Below are 19,404 nucleotides of genomic sequence, written 5' to 3'. Positions count from 1 at the left end.
TCAGCCACATTTGCCCAGGCACTCGAGGAGCTCCATGCGGATGGCAATGCGCACGTGCCAGCCCAGCGGGATGAGGCGGATGAAGCGAGCCACGATGGGTGGCCGCAGCAGGTTCTGCACTGAGGATGACCGGTCCGAGTTGCCATAGAAAACCTGCCAAGAGAGGCAGAGGCACACACAGTTCAGGGGCTGACAGCGTTGCACTCACTGTCACCGTGGCAGCGTGATGGCCATGGGGCTGGACACCTGTGCGCCACGGGTAAGCACCAGGCCCCATCCACTCTGCTTTTCACACAGGCTCCCCTCCCTTAGGCCACCTCCCCCAAGACTTTTACATCATCAAATGCAACCCTGAGACCACTGCTGTAAGACAAAGCACAAGATCAACCCACCCGGTTGTTCCCGGTCTGGTCCTTGTAGTAAACCCAGTTGAGGTTCTCATCAGTGCGGTACTGCACGCTGTACTTGGTCATCCACTCATCAGCATCACAGCGCCCTTGTGTGAGGATCCCTGAGATCACCTTCACCTCCTTCAGGTCGATCTGCAGCCACTGCCCGTTGTCCTGGTACTTGGAGAGCCAGGCGCACCTGGGGAGACACCACAGCCCCACTGTGCCCTAAGCCACCACCCAGGCCACCCTGCTGCCCCACACTGCCAGGGGGCCTGGCCCCCATAGAATTATAAAATCATAGAATCATTAAGGTTGGAAAATACATTTAAGATCAACCACCAACCCATCACCGCTGTGCCCATTAATCCATGCCCCTCAGTGCTTTATCTCCCCCATGCCCTCCCACAGGGTCCCCACAGCCACAGGGGGTATTTTCAGACTCACCCAAAGCCTTGGCCGTTGAGGCGGGCCTTATTGGCTGTCCATGAGGAGTACCAGCCTGTGTACTGCTCGGGGTTGGAGCAGCTGATCTGGTCAGGGGTGACGGCGCCAGACTCAAAGCCGAGGGGCTTGTGGTAGGGGCACTCTGCAGGGCAAGATGAAAACACGCTACCATTAGTGACACGAGCTGCTCTGCCTTCTGGTTGCCTTTGTCCTAATCTGTTGTCAGCACCCGCTGTGGTTTCCTTGTGCCCTGCCCCCAGCAGGATGCTGGGGATGCTCTTAAGCCCCGACCACAGTCCCTGCAGTAATTTGCTGTCCTGGGGACATGGCATCTAAATTTCTCATCCCTACATATGGTTATTCCTAAGTCGTTGCTGCTCATGATGTTTGTGGGAAAAGGTCTTATTTGCATGTTGTAGTCTCCAAGTCTCCCTTTTCTTGCAAGCAGAAGCAAATGGATCCACGCTGGATCCATGCTCCTGGATCCCGCCTCCAGATTGTCCTTGGGGAAAGTCTGGCATCACTTTTTTTTGCCTCCTTCGGCTCCTCTCATGTACTGTCGTGATTTACAGCTGTGCCTACGCAGCAGAATTGCTGAGCCTGCTCCAGTCAGATCTGTGCGTTGTGCTGTGAGGGTTATAACTGTGCTTGCAGATAATCTTCCCTCATTGAAAAAAATGTGCAGGTACCTACGTGTTAGTGAGGTGTAATGCCTGGCGTTCCTGAAGGCTCAAAGATCTTCTGAGTTTTGCCTTCCAATCTCCAGGTTACCAAACCTGACCCCACAACAGCCTTCTGCAGCACTGAAAGGCTCAGCAAGACTCCCAGTGGCTGCCGGCATGCGGAGCAAATGAACACTCCTTGGAGCAAGCATTTTGTGTTATGATCATCTTTTATGCAAGCAGGCTACCGCTACGTATTTAGATGAAGGTAAATAAGATGCTCGCAGGCTTCATGTGGGAGCTGCTTGGGCAAACATTTGTACTTGCCTACAGCATGGTGTGATTTTGCAGCCTATGGAGAGGGATATTCCTATGCACGTGCATGCCCCAAAGAGGAACTCTGCCGTGTTTTACATCTTAGCGTGCTTTGTTTCATGGGCAATAAACAAGTGACTAAAGTGGTATAGATCTTGCTGCACAGGTGGGACATTTCTATGCATTAGATATGTCAGATAGACCACTATAATGCATTATGGTTACAAATAGGCTGTGTGTGCATGGTACCAGAGTGCACCCGGAGCACGGTGTGGCCACTGCCTCCTCCAGCCACACTTGGTCCCTTGGTTTGTGCCATGCCTGAGCACACCAGTGGGATGGTCGATGTGTCATCAGCAAATTCCACCAGGTCAGAATCCTACACGTCAATATCTCATTAACATATCTTGTTCAGTCACTGTCACATTAATGTACTTTCCCCCCAAAAAACCATGCAGCTGTTGCCCTGCCTTCCTCCAGGCATGGAAACACCAAGTCCAATAACGACAGCCAGTAGCAGCTGCTTGAAACCCCTGCACCCACAGCACACACTATCTACGTATTTATATGATGTTAAAGAAAAAATCAGAAGGAAACAGAGATTAGAGTTCACTTTTCTGAAGGGCTGAATGGGATGCGGTAGCGAGGGTAAAACCATCCTGTGGATTTATAGCTATCTCAGTGCAGCTTCATGACGTCACCATCAGCCTTTTCTCCACATTAAACCTAACCCAAACGTCCCTAACCTAACCTGCTTATGTGGCTCCCTTTGTGTAAGAAACCACTTCTGCAGAGCAGCTGAGGTGGCCCCACATGTTTACTACTCGGCAGGCTTATCTCGAAGGCAGCGTAGTTTTACTTTTAGCATCGCTAATCCACAGGTCACACAAGTATAATGAAATTAGCGGGTCACCCGGCACGCAGAGCCATGCTGTGCACACAGACACACCAACAGCCGCCTGGTGCCCGCCCGGCCAAACCAGCTCAACCTCATCATGCCGTTATCGCTGACCTGAAGGAAACCGGTGGCATAACACGCCCACCGCCCTGTGGTGCAGCCCCTTTCCCTGCCCCCCAGCTGCCCCTCCCCTGGCACAGCTCCATGCCGTTCCCTCGGGCCCTGTCGCTGTCACACACAGCAGAGCTCAGCGCTGCCCCTCTGCTCCCTGTCAGGAGCTGCAGCCATCAGGCCTCCATCAGCTCCTCTGCTCTGCCTGAGCAAACACAGGGACCTCAGCTACTCACACGTATTGCTTTCCAGACCCTTCAGTATTTTTATAGCCCTCCTTTGGATGCGTTCTAATAGTTTTTATGGGAGAGCTCAAGGGAAGCAGAGGGCTGGGTGCAGATGGCTGCAAAGCCTCTGTTCTTACCTGCTGAGTCACTCCTCAGGCAGGAGTCCTTGACATCCAACACCAATGTGGAACAGAAGCATCTGTTTTCTCTCCCTCTCATTTGTACATGCTCTGTTAACAGTGTAATCTCTTGCAGCTCTTACATATGCATACGTTTTTGTTTGCTTTCTAGTGAACTCAGCCAGCCTGGGCCACGCTGGGTGCCCTCACCAGGCCAGGGGTGCTGTTGTCTTTCTGCTGGCTGAGGGTCACCCTGCACCTCCTATGGGCACAGCTCCACCAGCCCCAGTGTTCGGAGCGGGCGTCACTGCAACACCCTCACTGCAGTGTAGGGTGCAATGAGGGGAGCTGCTGAGAACCATAACGCAGACACCGCTGAAATAGGGCGACCTGTTACCTGGCATGCACTCCAAGCTGTTAGTTCCGCTGGACCACACTGAATTAGGACCTCCCTGGCAATTGCATTTGCAAGCCTTGCTGTGCCACAGCTCCAGTCTCTCATCCTAATGGGAAAATTAAAAAAAATAAAATAAAAATCAACGTAGTGATCAATGATAGCGACACAAAGCTAAGTGCCAGTCCAGATACCTGAACATGGGTGCTATCTGATAGAGCGACATCCACAGAGAAATGAAAGATGTCTGCATCTAAATTTTGCAGCCTTCTTAACTGCTCTTGAACCATGGTGTCACTGTAGGGTACACAGCCCCAAAGTCACCCAAGTGAGCATTAGCTCACTTATCTCAGCCAGGCTGGATCCAGCCTGGTCCTCCTGCACACAGGGGTGAAGGCTGCACCACGCAGTGTATTTCTGGGGGGATTTGCACAAGATGTGGCTGTCCTACAGCCCTGCTGGGACCTCTGATATGCCATAGGGTGTTATGTCCTCATACTCCTGCACCAGGAGTTACCACACCAAGATCCCCTTAGAAGGACATCATATGGTGAGTGCTGACTGAAGGCTGTTGTTGGAGTGGGGCTTAAGAGAGTCCCCAGCGCAGACGACTGCTCCTCAATGCTCTGCCTATGACACTCGGGTGACTTTCATGGGTACACATGCAGATTCACTCCTTTGGTGCATGGCATAGGGGGAATTTCAAAATACAAAGACTTAAAAGTTGCTTCTGCTGAGGGGACCAGCACTCTGAAACCAGTAGCAAACTCATGGCAGGAATGGTCCCTTACCCATCCCACATTCCTCCACTCACTCCCAGAGGTGTCAGGCACTTTCTGTTTCTCCTACTGCCTACAGGAGCCGAGCCAGCTGTAAGGACTCACCTCACCAGGTGACAGGGCCAGCACAGCTGCGGGCAGCGGGTATGGAGGGAAGAAGAGAGAGAGTTCAGATGTGATAGTATCAGGAAATGCAATAGGTATTTACTCGTGAGCCTGATTCAGATCAAGGGAGAAAGGGAGCATCTCCAGTCTGATTGCCAGGGAAAAGCAAGAGGGTATCAGCTGTGGGCAGGAGCAGGATACCGATATGCCCATATCATTGCTACTCTGCCACTGGGCTTTCTTTGTGATGGCTTTGATGTTTCCTTTTTACAATCAGAGGTGCCTGAAACATCCTGAGGAGAAGCTCATGTCGTTTTCAGTCTCTGCTTTCCAACTGATGTTGCCTCCATTCATTTTTGCCATCTTCCTGCCCTACAGTTTTCCTTTCCCATTTTGCTTGTAAAAATAAGAGCTGTTGACAGGTGAAATCGCAGCCTACAGCCATCGCAGATCACTGGTGGCTTCCGAGGAGACACTGCACCCCTCTAGGTGGCAATCATGAGAAGGTTCCTCTGGGCGACATGGAGGATAACAAAATGTAAATAGGTCTTCCCAATCAATCTTACATGCAAAACTCCCTTTCCTTCCTTTTTCTTTAGAGAAAGTACTGTGGCTGAAGAGGAAGCACTGCTATTTTTGTAACACCTGACCTGGTTTATCTTCTGCCTGTCCCTGAGCAGTGATGTTTGACAAGGCCTATCCTTACTGAAAGAGCTCTCCTACCTCCCCACAAAGCCCAAAGCAGGCTGCTTCAATAGCACTTAAACAGGGAGAACAGTGCCCAGACAACTGTGAAATCAGAATAATTTTTAAAGTTCCCATGACTGCTGATAAATCATCAATACAAGTCAAACGTCAGCCCTCGTGTTTCCAACAGATACAGCAAGCTGTGGCCACCACGGGCTGAACTATGGAGCAAGTAAAATCTCGCACACGGCAACCACAAGAAAACAGCAGTCTGCAAACAGTGATGTTGTGAATAGGAAAAGTGGATTTTATATTTTTTTTTATCAGATGAATTAGGCTCTGAATTATTCACTGAAATCTAGTTATGATTTATTCATTCACACACTAACTTTGCTGAGCCTAGGAAGGTCCGACTAATGCTGGCAATTTACATCTTGCATTTACACAGCAAGTTTCATCTCAAAAGATTCGCAAACGCTGTGCAATTATAATCAGCTGAAATATAAACTGTACACAAAGCTCTGTTTATTACTGAAATGCGGCTTCTCCCAAGCTTTGACAGTGAGCCTGAATGTATCAAGAGCCTGAAAGAAAGACCACAGCAAGGAACAAAATGATAAAGAAATACTTAAAAACATTTTATGAACACAGAGATGGTCTCCCTCGCTTCAGTTTCCCAAACAAGCATTTCTGGCTTCTGGGACATTCGGTGTTAACCCAAGTTAATCTGCCCTGGATGAAGAAGTTTACATCAGTCTCTGATGAAAAGGTGTAGCAGTTAATGCTCCTCGTCATCAGATTGATATGGTAGCAGCTGGGACTTTATCATGTATCTAAACCGTACCTATAACAGCAGTGCAGCACATTTCCTGCCTCCTTGATGCTCTATTTAACTGCACTGGCTGACACAGGGCCGTTGCTTCTGGTAGGCAGCGAGCCCTTGGGCAAACTTCCCAAGTCCCTGATTTGAGAGGCAAGACACTGACCCCTCATTGATGGTCACTGCTGGAAACCCAGCAGCTGTAAGTGAAACAACAACAAAAGGAGTCATTTTCAGGGTGAATGGTGGGATCTATTCAACCAACCCAGAGTATGGCACAAACTTTGCCATCCTGAGCCAAAATGGGTTAACTGCAAAAGGCAGCATCCTGCCTTTTAGCTGGGCCATTGGGATGCTGAGCTTTGGGCAGTGGTGGCTATGGACAGACCAAGCATCCCTCAGCATCCCCCTGATGTCCACTGATGTTGGGAAAGGAAAGGAGAGAAAGCAATGCCCTTGCCTGCAGTTGGCTGGAAAAAGCAGTAATTGATATATCGGTGTGTTTACAGCTGTGATGGGCCCTGTCCTACAAAGGAAATGAAGAGGAAAGCAAGCTGCCAATAGTTTCAAAATGTGATGGTCGGCATGCTTTTATAGTGAGCATGTTTGCCTTCAAGGAAGGTTACAAAGATAATTGGTAATTGTAGGTCAGACAGAACAAATTGCTGCAGTTCATGGAAGAGTCATGAGTCTGCACCGCTGCCGCAGGCTGTTTTAAAAGTACAGGACTGAAAAAAAACAACATGAAAACAGAAAGAGTCCTATTTACAGCTCCTGCAGTGCCCCAGAACATTGAGCAAGCCATCAGTTTGTTGAAATAAAGCATAATCTGTGTGTATTTGTGAGAGACAGGGAGTTCTGTCTTGCCTCTTCTCTGTCCTCCAACCCACCAGGCCGTGAGAGACCTCCAACACGTGGCTGGGCACAAATGTTGTTTCTCAGCACTGGATTTGGGGATGGTGGAACAGAGAGGAGGTGGGAGCCCTAGGCTGCAGGGGGGGAAAAACAGCAGCTACATGAGGTTCTGGTGTGGGAAGAGTGGAGGAGGAGACAAGCAACAGCAAGGGCGTTCAGGTGGGGTCAATGGGCACTGCAAAGTGTGGGCAAGGTTTCTTTGGCTACCCTTCTTCCCATAGATTTTTGGAGTCAAGCTTTTCTCTGAGCACTGAGGCTGGAAACATTGAACTTGAAATCCAGAAAGAGCAGGCAGGAGCGCAACAAGGCGCCGTGCAATGGAGTAGTGGCATTCAGCAATGGGAGCAGATAACTGCAGGTGTAGGAAAACCTCTGGTTATTGAGATCATTGTCTGAACACGAGAAAGAAAGGAGGAAGGTAAGTGCAGCCAGAAGGAAAGATGGCAAAACTGAGGGATTTCAGGAGGTCACCTCTGAGACATCATGTTGGACATCCTGACCATTGAGCCATGATGACAAAACATCCTGTATGGAGTGGCTAGAATTAACAATGGGTGTGCGAGCATAAGAAGGCATGCTGTAAGGTGAAATGGAGAATTAAAGTGTAGGGTAAACATCAGTCACTTGATTTACCAGAGTAAGCTGGTAAGTTTCCTGGTCATGGAAAATGTTATCGACTGTTCATTGACTTTACAATTTAGGTGGCCTAGATCTTCAGCTGGAAAAAAAAACCATCAGCTCTTGTTTGTGCAGGCAGCCTCTGCATTTAGCAGGGATCAGAGAGAGGAGCAGTATTGTTTTCCCTCTGCTTCTCCTAGTGCAGAGCACCACCTGCATGTCCCCGGTGTGGCTGTTCCCATGCAATGAGTTCAGCGTTGCACAAGAGGAAGAACAACATTTTAAAACAGGGGGAGATGTGACTGGCCCTGGAAAAAACATCTCAGGAATGAAAAAAAGGAGAGGGCAGTGAGTGGCTTTAGCACGTTTTCGGAAAGGCTGTGCATTTCAGCTCCCTGTTTGCCATTAGTACCAACAGAGCAGCCATTAGGGGAGGGTTATGTAAGCAACACAGGCGGCCAAGACATGCAGCCATCCGGTGCAATGAGCAGCTTGATTTCCAAGGAGTAGGAAGCCTCCTTCTAAGAGGACAAACAAAGCCTGGAAAGGGACATGATGGTGGGGGCACTTTTCTCTTGTATTGCACCTTTATTTCAATGATGTTTAATCTGGTTTCCCTTTTTCATCATCTGTTTTGTGTTCCACTTACTACGTGCCAGTATTTATCTGGAATTTATAGAAGCCGTATTGAGATAACAACAGTTATACCTATTTAATTCAGATTCATTTCTCTTTTACACCCGCTGTCTCCTCAGCGCTTCCACCAATCGTTTATGTTTTGAAAATACATGGGGGGAAAAAAAAGAAAGAAAAAGGAGGAAAAATCAACCTTTGCCTCTCCTCTCGAGAACATCAATTATCTTTTTTTTCCTAAAGTGTTCCCTTGAGAATTTTTTGGCCTTTCCTGATCTTACTGACACATTTGTTCCTTCCCACTCAGAGCTCTGCAGTACGCTGCCTGCACAGTAATTTTAGTCATTTTGTTAGATGTGCCGCTTGTGCCAAAGGGTGGCACTAAAGATGTTATTTACTGCGATCTGAAGGCGGGGTTGGGCCTTTAGTTGTTGGGTGGTTGGTTTTTTGTTTTTTTTCAAAGCTGCAAAAAATAGAGAGGGAGAAAAAAAAAATCCCCTCCTTCTAACTGTAGAGACGTGCTTCTTCTCCGATGCATGACAAGCAGGGATGGAGAGACGTGGTGCTGGTACGTCACATCGATGTGCTGCAAGCATGTTCATGGCAGCCCCCAGATCTGAGTGCTGGTGCAGAATTGTGATGCCCCATCTGCTGCCGTTGCTGCTGCTGCTTTGCAGGGTACCCAGCAAGCAGAAGCCTGGCAAAGCACGGGGGCAGGGTGCTCCTCTAAGCTGCGGCTCTTCAGGAGGGAATTGCTAAGGAGCTTACACTGTCACCAGAGCAGCTGGCTCAGGGCCGACCCACCAGTTCTTCCCCATGGTGGAAGATGGAAGGGGCCCGAAGGGACCTGGGCAAAGCAGCCCACTGAGAAGGTAGAAGAGGCTGCTTGGGCCGCATAAAACACAAGTAGTCTTTTTAAAAAGGCAGTAAATGAAGAAAGAAAGAAATAAATACCAAAATAGCGATGCCTGGAAAGTGATCCTGCAAGTGATTTTTTTCACTGCAAGCTCTCTGAAAATATCCTGTTGTGTGGGTGTCTATTAACAGCAAGCTGTGCCTGGGCTTCAGAGAAAGGTGTGAGCTTGTTCCAAGGGCTAATTGCAGTTATGCCGCCCATTGGGAAGAATGTGCAGTTTGGGTAAAAACAGCCTTCGAGGAAGATCAGACACCAAATGAAGGACAGCACAGAGATCAGGTACAAAGGCAACGCACAAGTATTTGCTGGCAGATCAAAAGGAAGACCCATGAATTAGACAGTGCAGGGTACAGCTGAGCATGCCGGGATGAAACAGATTCATGGCCACTTGAAGAAGGCCTTCCTACCCATGACATTCAGTAGGCCACGGGTGTCCAACATTTTGGCTTGCTTGTACCACACTGAGTGAAGAGGAATTCTCTTGGGACGCATGCACAAGGCGTGCTCCTAAAGTAATGCCTCCTATTTCTTTTCATGGAAACTACAGTGATACAAAGAGCACAGTAACACTGTTTGATAGAGCAAAATCTCAGCTACAAAATACTCTTTTTCAACGTAGTCACTGCTATTAGCTCTGCATTTTTGCCAGTGGTGAATGAGAGCCTGCATGCTGCACTGACAACAATCTGCACCAGTGGAACTGACCCACTGTGGCTGTCACTGCTAATGAAATGCACCACCCAGCACCTCACTGTGTTCACATCCACAAGCGTTCAGCAAGTATCAGTAAATGTCAATGGGTGCCATTTGTTTCTGCATGGAGAAATTCAATTATGCTTCATCCACACTCCTATGTCAGAGTAAAATGTCAGCAAAATGTAACGGGATGTTGGTAGGAAGGTTCAACCTCTACTGCCAAACTACCAACATCTGCCTCTGATGTCATGGGCTGACAACATAAAATGGAAGGAATTACTTCTGAAGCAGCCCTCATAAAATAGATAATATAGTTGATGTATATAAGTAACAAAACTTATTTTAATCTACAACATTTTTTATTAAAACAAGGAAAGAACACAACAAAACCACAAAACTAGTGGGATATGTGACCCTGTCTCTATGAAAGTAATGCATCAGCCTGGTTTGATGGCAGTGGCTGCCATTCTCAATGAACTCTCAAGGAGTTCCTCAGAGACTTTTGATGAAATGTTACTTCTGCTGTGCTTCATCCCTGAAAACAGTTGTTCACAAATGTAAGCAGTGCCAAAAAGCGATGATGTGAATGAGGCGTGACTGTGAAGCAAGGAATGTTTTTCTCTGGTAAGAGTGGTCTTATAAAAGTAAAGAGACGCTGTCCCATTTTTGAGTGGAATGTCTGGTTGCAACTCTGCACAGTCCATATAAAAATATGCAGGTCATTTATTTATGTCAACTGAAAATGGACTTGCAGGCTGTGAGTTGGACATGCGTGAGGTAGCAAAGTAATTGACAGACACAGAGGAGGACAGAAAATAGACAGAAAAACAAAAAAGGAGAAAATGGAAAATTAAACATCTGTTGGGGGAAAGCTGATCTGATCTGCACAATACTATAGTCCCAAATGGACACACCGTGTTAAAGCTGATGTTGGTAGGTACTGCACAGCACCCAGCAAGAGCAACCCCAGTCTTGAGACATTCAGAGCTTTCCTGTCAGCTGCGAAGAAGTCAGAAGTTCAAACACAACCTGAAAGCCATCTCCTTGTGTTACAGTGAGGTTAATTAAAATGGAGTTAATAAACACTTCCCCCCCACCCCCCCCCCCCTTTTTTTTTTTTACTTCTGATTTTCGTTCTTAGAACGCCTTTGAAATTCTTTCCCAGGACAAAATATCTGAAAGAGCCTTTCAGAAAAGCAGATCTCTCCCAGCAGTGTCTTGCTGCTAAAGAAAACAAGTGGCTTTTGATTAACCAAGAGTTTTGATTAATGAAGGACCGGTCTTTCATATTCTACTGTACCTCATTTTTCAAATCAGCATTATTATTTACTCACTGGCTCAGCTGCACCACAATTTTCTGTGTAAATTCGTATTTTGACAAATTACATGCCAATCTTTTTACACTGCAATTACTTTGCAAAGCAGAGTTGTACTACTGAATATTCATAGAGCTGTAAGAACGCTGCTCACTCATGTACGTAAATTACACATCTCCTGCACAATCTTTCCTTTCCCTGATTGTTTTGCTTCCATAAAGAGCTCCCTCTGTACCCCACAGCCCAAAGGAGGTTGGATGAAGCAAGAAATACAAAGGGGGACATCTGAAAGCACGTCTCTAGAGGCAAAGTGCATACCTTTGTACCAGAAAAGAAGAGACAGCAGGACGCTCCCCATCTTGATCCACATCTTTTCCTTCCCCTTTCAGGAATAGCTCCTTAGCCCGCTGCTCAGCTTTCTGGGAAGGCATGAGATTAACTTAAGCTTCGCCTAAGCACATTACGCTCCACCATTCTCAGGGTTTTATCAAGTAGCATCGAGACAACTGCATAGTTACGACTGTCAAACTCCATGTGCCATATCTAAAAGGTAGAAAGCACTGTGGTACTGGCACTATGACTGTATTCAGACATATATCCACGTGTGGATGTGGTACTTAGGAACACGGGTTAGTGGGCAGTAATGGTGGTAGGTGGATGGTTGGACTAGATTATCCTAGAGATCTTTTCCAATCTTGATGATTCTGTGATTCTGTGAACAAGGACATGCCTAACTAGAAACCACATTTACCCATCATACAAAGGCAGAGGATGTGCCTAATGCTTATAAATCATAGACCGTTTTATGCAGTACATATTATCTATTGTATGCAACATGCTTTAATTATCTTCCACCCTAGTTATTTACCTCTGCATCATTGATGCCTGTCCTAATAATTGCTGAGTGTAGGAATCTTCCCTGGCCTTACTGTTCTTTCAGTCACCTAATTGCAAGGGGCTGAAAACTGCAATTACTAGATCAAACAGAAATAGCACATTTATGCCATTTACTTGCAGAGATGTAAAACTCTGAAACAACAACAACAAAAATAACTTCTCTTTGCTTACAGTTCTACCTATCATATCCTATCATTACACAGTGCTGTCAACCCAGCATGAAAGACAGTTATAAATTTGGTTTAAAAGTGACGGAAAAACTGAAGACTACAACAGTTTGCTGATGATTCCAGTGAATATTGCTCCTGTTCCTCCAGCCTCTATTAATTATGTGCAATTAGCAATGAGTTTTTAATGGGGGCCTTTGACAGCTATTGCTTCCCTTGTTTCAGAAGATCTCTGACTGCATGTACAGGGAGTAGATTAAACCACAGCGCAGCTCACGTGGGCTGTGGGTGCATGAAGCTCCATCTACTTTCAGTCTCCTAGTCTGTGTCCATTGAGAAAACTGTACAAACAAGGATGCTGATATTTTGGTGGGATCTACCTTGCCTACTTTTGGAAACCTAAAGACTGTGGATGTCCCACCCATGGGATGTCAGCTCCAGTATCTCTGTGATATGATTTCCTGGAGACACTCAAGGTCAGGCTGGACATGGCTCTGAGCACCCTGATCAAGCTGTAGGTGTCCCTCTCCATTGCAGAGGAGTGTGTCCAGGTGCATGGCAAAGATGAGCTGAGGCCTGCAGTTTTCTACACCCAGACTTGAGTCCACCCTTTTCTTAGGTCATTCATCCAAAGGAAGGCAGTCCTCTTGCTTGAGACCTATCAGTCTCACCTCGGTGCTGGGGAAGGTTATGGAACTGATAATCTTGGGAGCCATCATGGACCATGGTTTAACCATGGTTAAAGGTCAACCAGGGGATCAGGCCCAGTCAGCATGGGTTTATGAATGGTAGATCCTGTTTGACAAACCAGATTTCATTCTATGATAAGGGGACCCGCTTAGTGGATGAGGGTAAGGCTGTTGATGTGGTCTACCTGGACTTCATTAAGGCCTTTGACACTGTCTCCCACAGCATCCTTGTGGAGAAGCTGGCTGCACATTGTTTGGATGGCTGTACACTCTGCTGGATGAAACACTGGCTGGATGGCCGGGTTCAAAGAGTTGTGATCAGTGGAGATAAATCCAGTTGGCGGCCGGTCATGAGGAATGTCCCTCAGGGCTCGGTACTGGAGTTGCTTCTATTTAACATCTTCATTAATGATCTTGATGAGGGGATTGAGTGCACCATCAGTAAGTTTGCAGATGACACCAATTTGTGAGGGAGTGTTGATCTGCCTGCGGGGAGAAGGGCACTACAGAGGGACCTGGATAGATTAGATTGATGGGCCAAGGCAGACTGTGAGTTTCAATAGGGCCAAGTGTCGGGTCCTGCATTTTGGTCACAACAACTGCAGGCAACCCTAAAGGGTTGGGGAGGAGTGGCTGGAAAGCTGCCTAATGGAAAGGGACCTTGGTGTGTTGATGGACAGTCAGCTGAATATGAGCCAGCAGTGTGCTCAGGTGGCCAAGAGGGCCAATGGCATCCTGGCTTGTATCAGGAATGGTGCGGTGAGCAGGACTAGGGAAGTCATCCTGCCCCTGTACTCGGCATTGGTGAGGTGTCACCACGAGTACTGTGTTCAGTTTTGGGCACCTCAGTACAGAAAGGTACTGGAGCAGGTCCAAAGAAGGGCAACAAGGATTGTGAAGGGCTTGGAAAAAATGCCCTGTGAGGAGAGACTGAAGGAACTGGGGCTGTTTAGTCTGGGGAAGAGGAGGCTGAGGGTGAGACCTTATCACCCTCTTCCAGTATCTGAAAGGTGCTTACAGAGAGAGCAGGGTTGATCTCTTCTCACTGGTGACAGGTGACAGGACGAGGAGAAATGGCCTCAAGTTGCTCCAGGGTAATTTTAGGTTGAATATCAGGAAAACCTTTACAAAAAGGGTAGTTAAACATTAGAATGGGCTCCCCAGGGAGGTGGTTGAGTCACCGTCCCTGGGTGTGTTTAAAAACTGTTTGGATGTGGTGCACAGGGACAGGATTTAGCAGAGGGTTGTTATGGTTAGGGTAGTATGGTTAGGTTGTGGTTGGACTCGATGATCTTTAAGGACTTTTCCAACCTGAGCAGTGATTCTGTGATTCTAGTAGACATCTTATCATGGCCCCCTCTAGCGGTCACAAAGATGGACCTGGTCCTACCTTCACATTTACCTTGGTGGGCTGATACAAAGCTGACCTGATCTCCCTTGTGTTCCCTCCACATGTTCTTATAACAAAATCTCACCTAAACAAGCTTCATTCAACAGGTTGGCCCTGAAGCATCCCACTCATCCCACCATAGGTCTTGGTTTCATGTAAGAAATGCAATATTCAGAAATAGCACTCAAAGGGATATCCTCAAAGCTAACAGCTCCCCATTATAGAATTCCGTCTCTGCAGAACACCAGGGCAGCCTTTGTGCAAAAATATGTTGAAAAACCGAGAAACAAAATCAGCAGGTAACAGATTTTGTCTCCCTGTCCTTTGGAACTGTCTCTAGTTACATATTGTTGAATCAAGCCCATCTCTGAGCAGGGGTGAATGACTGGGCAGCTGTACCCTTTTCAAAGCATGCATCTTTTGAGCTAATTGTTAAAATGCAGTGAACTCGTGGAAACAAAGGCACTGGAAATGAGTCAAATCAAGACAAGATCAGTCAGAACAAAAGTCATTCAAAAAAAGTCAAATTGGTTCACAAGATGAGTCAGAGAGCTTTAAAACTGAAGTCTCTGTATAAACATCATACACTCCAGACCCTCTGGGTCTAATGCTATTGATAATGCTTCTTTTTAATAACCTTAAATGGCAACACCTCCACTACAGACAGTATTACTAAATGGATCATGTTGTACTTTCCTAGCAGTCAGATAAATACTTCCAGGTATAGAAGACAGAAAATATTTTAAAGCCAGTACACAACACAGCACCAGAAAGGGCAACATTTGCCTTTTTAATTTCTTTTCTTTGTTGTTGTTGTTGTTGTTTTTAAAGGACAAAATTTAGCCTTGCATTGTTTTTGACAATAGTGCAAAACTGTGCCTAGTGCATTAAGACCAGAATACAATCATCTGAGTACACCATACTGCTATGTAAAACAAGAGCAGGGATAGCCTGAGCTTGTGCACTGGGTCCAGCTCATGTCCTATTGACCATAAAACATTTTTGTACATTTCTATGGCCCTCTTATATTTTGCTACACTTTCTTCTTCCACATTGTCTGAAATAACACAAAGGCCACTCTGCAGCATCACAGTGTTTTTGCTGCACAAAACTGAGGGCTTGGCTTTCACTTCCAGGAGTACAGTAGGACTGGATAAGGAAATGAAGCTCTGGGATGGTAGCGGGGGCAATGAAGCAGAGTCAAGGCTGTTCAGCCAACAACTGGGAATGATATGCATCTTTCCCAGCTGGGCAGAGCTGGCCTACACCACAATTTCACCAGGAATTTACTAAGAATTAAGCAGCGTAGATGGCTGGAGACCAGTGCTCCAGTCTGTTCTTTGCTTTGCTTTGCTTGGCTAACAGATATAACCACAGCTCTGTACCATTTGAAGATCAACATGCCAACTTCTTACACAGGCTTGCACTTTCTGCACATATTTTTCTGTCTGTCAGAGTTCATGGGGGATGAATCTGCTTCTGGGCACATCTGAGCAGTGTCTCCAGGAACTCTCAAAAGGCATCAAGCATGCACAGAGACCTCCTGGAGCTGGACCAGCCTGGCCCAGCTGTGGTATGTGCACATGTTCTTGAAGGGCAGGCTGGAATGGAAGGTGCCCATGTGCAAGGGAAGCACAGCTCCACATGGCGATTTTGTGTTTCTCCCAAAGTCAGAGTGCCAGACTTCAGAAAGGGTAAATGAGAGCAACACACCCAAATTTGTATGTCTGGGATCCAAGCACACGCACCACACAATTTTGCAGCGCTAATGTGTGACTGGCACACACTGGTCTTAGCACAGCTAGGGAACGTACAAAATGCACATTTAAATGTATACGTGTGAATCGTAGGCATCTCTCAGAGGCAGGATACTGACATGCTGAGAGAGGAAAACTGCCAGTGCTTTTGGAGCAGGAGTCAAACCTTCAAGATCTGGATCCCCTCAAAGTGGATGGAGTGATGATGGTCTGCCCATGCTGAAGATCTGGCTCTCAAAATAAACTATTATTTCAAGGAGTCTGAGTGTGGGTTTATGTCCTCTTCTGAAAAAAAAGCACCTCAGTGCAAAAAACACGTCATGACCAGTTACCTGGTGCTGCCTACCAGGAGCAGGCCCAGTCTCCTACCACACTTCAGGGACCTGTGGATGTCATTAGCAGGGTGGGCACCATGGAGTCATCATGGAGGGATGATGGGAAGCACCTTCCCTGAAGGCTTTCATATACTAACAGTTGAGGATTCCAGATGTAGTGGACAGCTTTGGACTTGTAACCTGAAAGCAACCCTGCTATGACAGGCATTTTACCCTAGAAGCAGGGCTCGCTGTGGAGGTCTCAGGTCTAGTTGGGCCTATCCAGCCCTGATGTTCCCTCTTCCTCCTTGCAGAGACTTTTTCACCCCAGGCCCTGCTTCCATGTGCAGACAGGTGCTGTGGCAGCATCTGTAGCCAACAGTCACCATTTCCTAAAGGCTTCCACATGCGGAATGAGATGATATGCTGTATGCAACAGTGAAATTGCTCTGAGGCAAACAAGTTGTGGGGAGTAGCTGAGGGAATTGGTATTGTTCAGTCTGGAGGAGGCTCAGTGGAGACCTTATTGCCCTCTACAACTGCCTTCAAGGAGGTTGTAGCAAGGTGGGATTTGTTCTTTTTCCTCAGGCACCAAGTGACAGGACAGAAGGAGATGGCCTCAAGTTGCACAAGAGAAGGCTTAGTTTAATGTGAGGAAGAATTCTTCACAGAGAAAGTGGAGTTGGTGGAGTCCTCGTTCCTGCAGGATGTTCAGGAGTTGCGAGGACAAGGCATTAAGTGTCATGGTTAGTGGCAGACTTGGTAGTGATGGGTGTCTAGGTGATGGGTGCCTTTGATGATCTTAAGGGACTTATTCCATGGTTCCGACGTTCTCTTTAGAAAGAAAAACAAGTCCTGCAGTAACACCGTCTGAATTATGTTTGGACTGTTAGAAAAGGTGCTATTGCACAGGGCCTATGACGGGCTCAGGGCTGCCTCTCAGCAAATTGTGCCACTTGTGCAGTGAGATGCCTAGATTAAAGGGAACTGTAAAGGAAAAAAATTCTACCGCTGGTTCCACTGGGGCTCGAACCCAGGACCTTCTGCGTGTAAAGCAGACGTGATAACCACTACACTATGGAACCGCTACGGAAGCAGGCGGTTGTGGCACTCCACCTATCGACGAGAGGCTCGCTCTCTTCTCCCCGTTCCCCGTTCCCGCCCACACGGAGGGAGCCGGCCATTGGAGGAGCGCGGAGGGGCGGATCCCTCCTCCGGCGGTTTGGCCGGGAAGGGCAGTTTGTGAGGGGGGCGGAGGAGTGTGAAAGGCGAGAGGTGAAGGTGTTTGTTGTGGTGTTTTACCTCTGTCGGTGCAGTTTGTGTTTCGGTACGCTGACAAAACGCAGGCCTTGCTTTTCCTTAGGTAATTCTCGTGCCCGTTTCTTTGTTGGTTCACAAGGAGGTGGCGAAATCCGAGTGCTGTAGTTGGGTGCCATCTCCATAAGCTCCGTGGGCTCATTTACCAACTGGCTTCAGTCATCGCACTGATTTTGACAGGAAAAAGCCAGATAACAAAGTGACTCTGTATATTTATTTCTCCTTTATCTCTTCTTTTTATTCCTTCTGTAATTGAGAGATTGCTCAGCTGGGGACTTGTCCCCTGGCCAGTGCTTTAAAATACATGGCTGGATCACATAAAAATACTTTCCTGAGCTTGATAGGCTAAGAGGAGGGGAACCCCGGTGCAGAAGGAGCACATTCACTGTGACTGTGATCATCTAAAGCCTTTTGGAAAAGTATTGGTTGCATCACTTTGTAGTGGGTGCTTCTGAGACAGAAGCCTGAAGCAGGTTCTGAATTATACATGTGGAATGGCTGCATGAAGGCTGGCTCACGAGGCTGGTGTTTCCAAAGCATTTGGTGAATGTTATGCATGCTGTTACTTCAAGGGCTGCCTGTAAAGGGGTCTCCTGATTTTTGTGCTGGCAGCATGATTTTTTATCTTATTTCTTTAGTTCTGCAAGGCTGCTCAAAAACATATGAGAATTGTGTTGCCTGCTGTCTGTTGACACTTGCTCAAATGCTTTTCACCTCCTTAAGTGTGTGATATGCGGCTGCTGAGCAAAAAAGCTCAGCACATGTGACTTGGTGGTGGGACTAGTATGTTCCCTTTGCTTTGTGTGGAAAGGAGGATGGCTTTGTTAGGTCCGGCTGATGTCCTTGGGCTTGAATGGGAAAGGCTATTTGGAAAGTTATGTGTTACTATGATCCCTATATGTAACTGGAGAGGTGGCTCATTCCAGCACATCTGTACGTCAGGCTGTTGGGTCACTTCAGAGCACTGAGAAGGGATGAGCAGTTTCCATGAATAACGAGAGAAAACATGCTGGGGAGACCTTGTCCTACAGGGAGCTAACAACTAAGGGTTTGATTCCATTCCCACTGATCTTGGATTAAAGGTTTCTGATGGATTTATTGGCTATTGGAACAAGCCTTATGGCCTCTCATTATGCAGAAATCTCGCTAAAAGCTCATATGGATGAATTTATCAGATGCAGTAAATATTTCATAAATGACACGTATCCCCAGAGTGCAGTAGAAAGAGGTTATGATGTATTTTGACTTGCATGCTTTTTGGCAGAACAGGGTGATCATACATAAATGATTAGCTACTGCGACTCGGATAAGGGAAAGAGCATCCTACCAGAAAAGCAAACATCAAAACTCTCCCGGGTCGTGCACAATTAGGGTGCCTTGTGTGTATTTTATTTGCTGTCTCATTCCACGGGAAAGGAGTAGCTTTGAATATGGAAGCTTGTGTCCAGGACTCCAGAAACTCAAAGAACTAGCTCAGTCAATCAAAGAAAAGCACATTCACATTTTTCACATTCACGTAGTGCCTTCTGCTTGCTGGCTTGGCACTTCAGATATCTTCTACATGTTAAAGAATGTGCCCATTCCATCACAGTGAGGGAGCTCCTCTGTCTGTCCCAAAAGATGATCTGATCACTGTGTCCAAGTGCCTCCACAGTGGCAGCTGATGTCTTTAGAACTGTCACCAAACTGATGGCAAAAATTGCTTGAAAATACCATGCTGTGGTATTACTAAAGCTTTGGCCCTAGGGAATGCCAACATGAGGAGAGGCTGCAGAGACAGAGGAGAGGCACAGAGACTGTGATCCCCATCCACAAGGTGCTTCCCT

At 47.0% G+C, this 19,404-nt stretch overlaps 1 protein-coding gene and 1 non-coding gene across 2 annotated transcripts; both read right to left on the bottom strand.

Annotated features, from left to right (window-relative positions):
• RS1 (retinoschisin 1) lies at nucleotides 1–11,417 on the bottom strand. The gene is made up of 6 exons (XM_072361535.1): nucleotides 11,366–11,417; nucleotides 4,447–4,472; nucleotides 3,566–3,671; nucleotides 837–978; nucleotides 393–588; nucleotides 1–153 (listed from the first exon to the last, which is right to left on the bottom strand). Exons 1-6 carry the CDS (start codon nucleotides 11,415–11,417, stop codon nucleotides 1–3), a joined length of 675 nt encoding a protein of 224 aa, XP_072217636.1.
• A 5,856-nt stretch (nucleotides 11,418–17,273) lies between these two features.
• TRNAV-UAC (transfer RNA valine (anticodon UAC)) lies at nucleotides 17,274–17,346 on the bottom strand. Its single transcript has one exon. It is a non-coding gene; the product is annotated as a tRNA-Val (tRNA).
• Between the last annotated feature and the right edge of the window lie 2,058 nt (nucleotides 17,347–19,404).

Source organism: Excalfactoria chinensis, chromosome 1 (assembly GCF_039878825.1).
Source record: "Excalfactoria chinensis isolate bCotChi1 chromosome 1, bCotChi1.hap2, whole genome shotgun sequence".
In the NCBI taxonomy this organism is placed as follows: Eukaryota; Metazoa; Chordata; class Aves; order Galliformes; family Phasianidae; genus Excalfactoria; species Excalfactoria chinensis.
The sequence above is the reverse complement of the archived record's forward strand: the minus strand, read 5'-3'. Positions and strand labels throughout refer to the sequence as shown.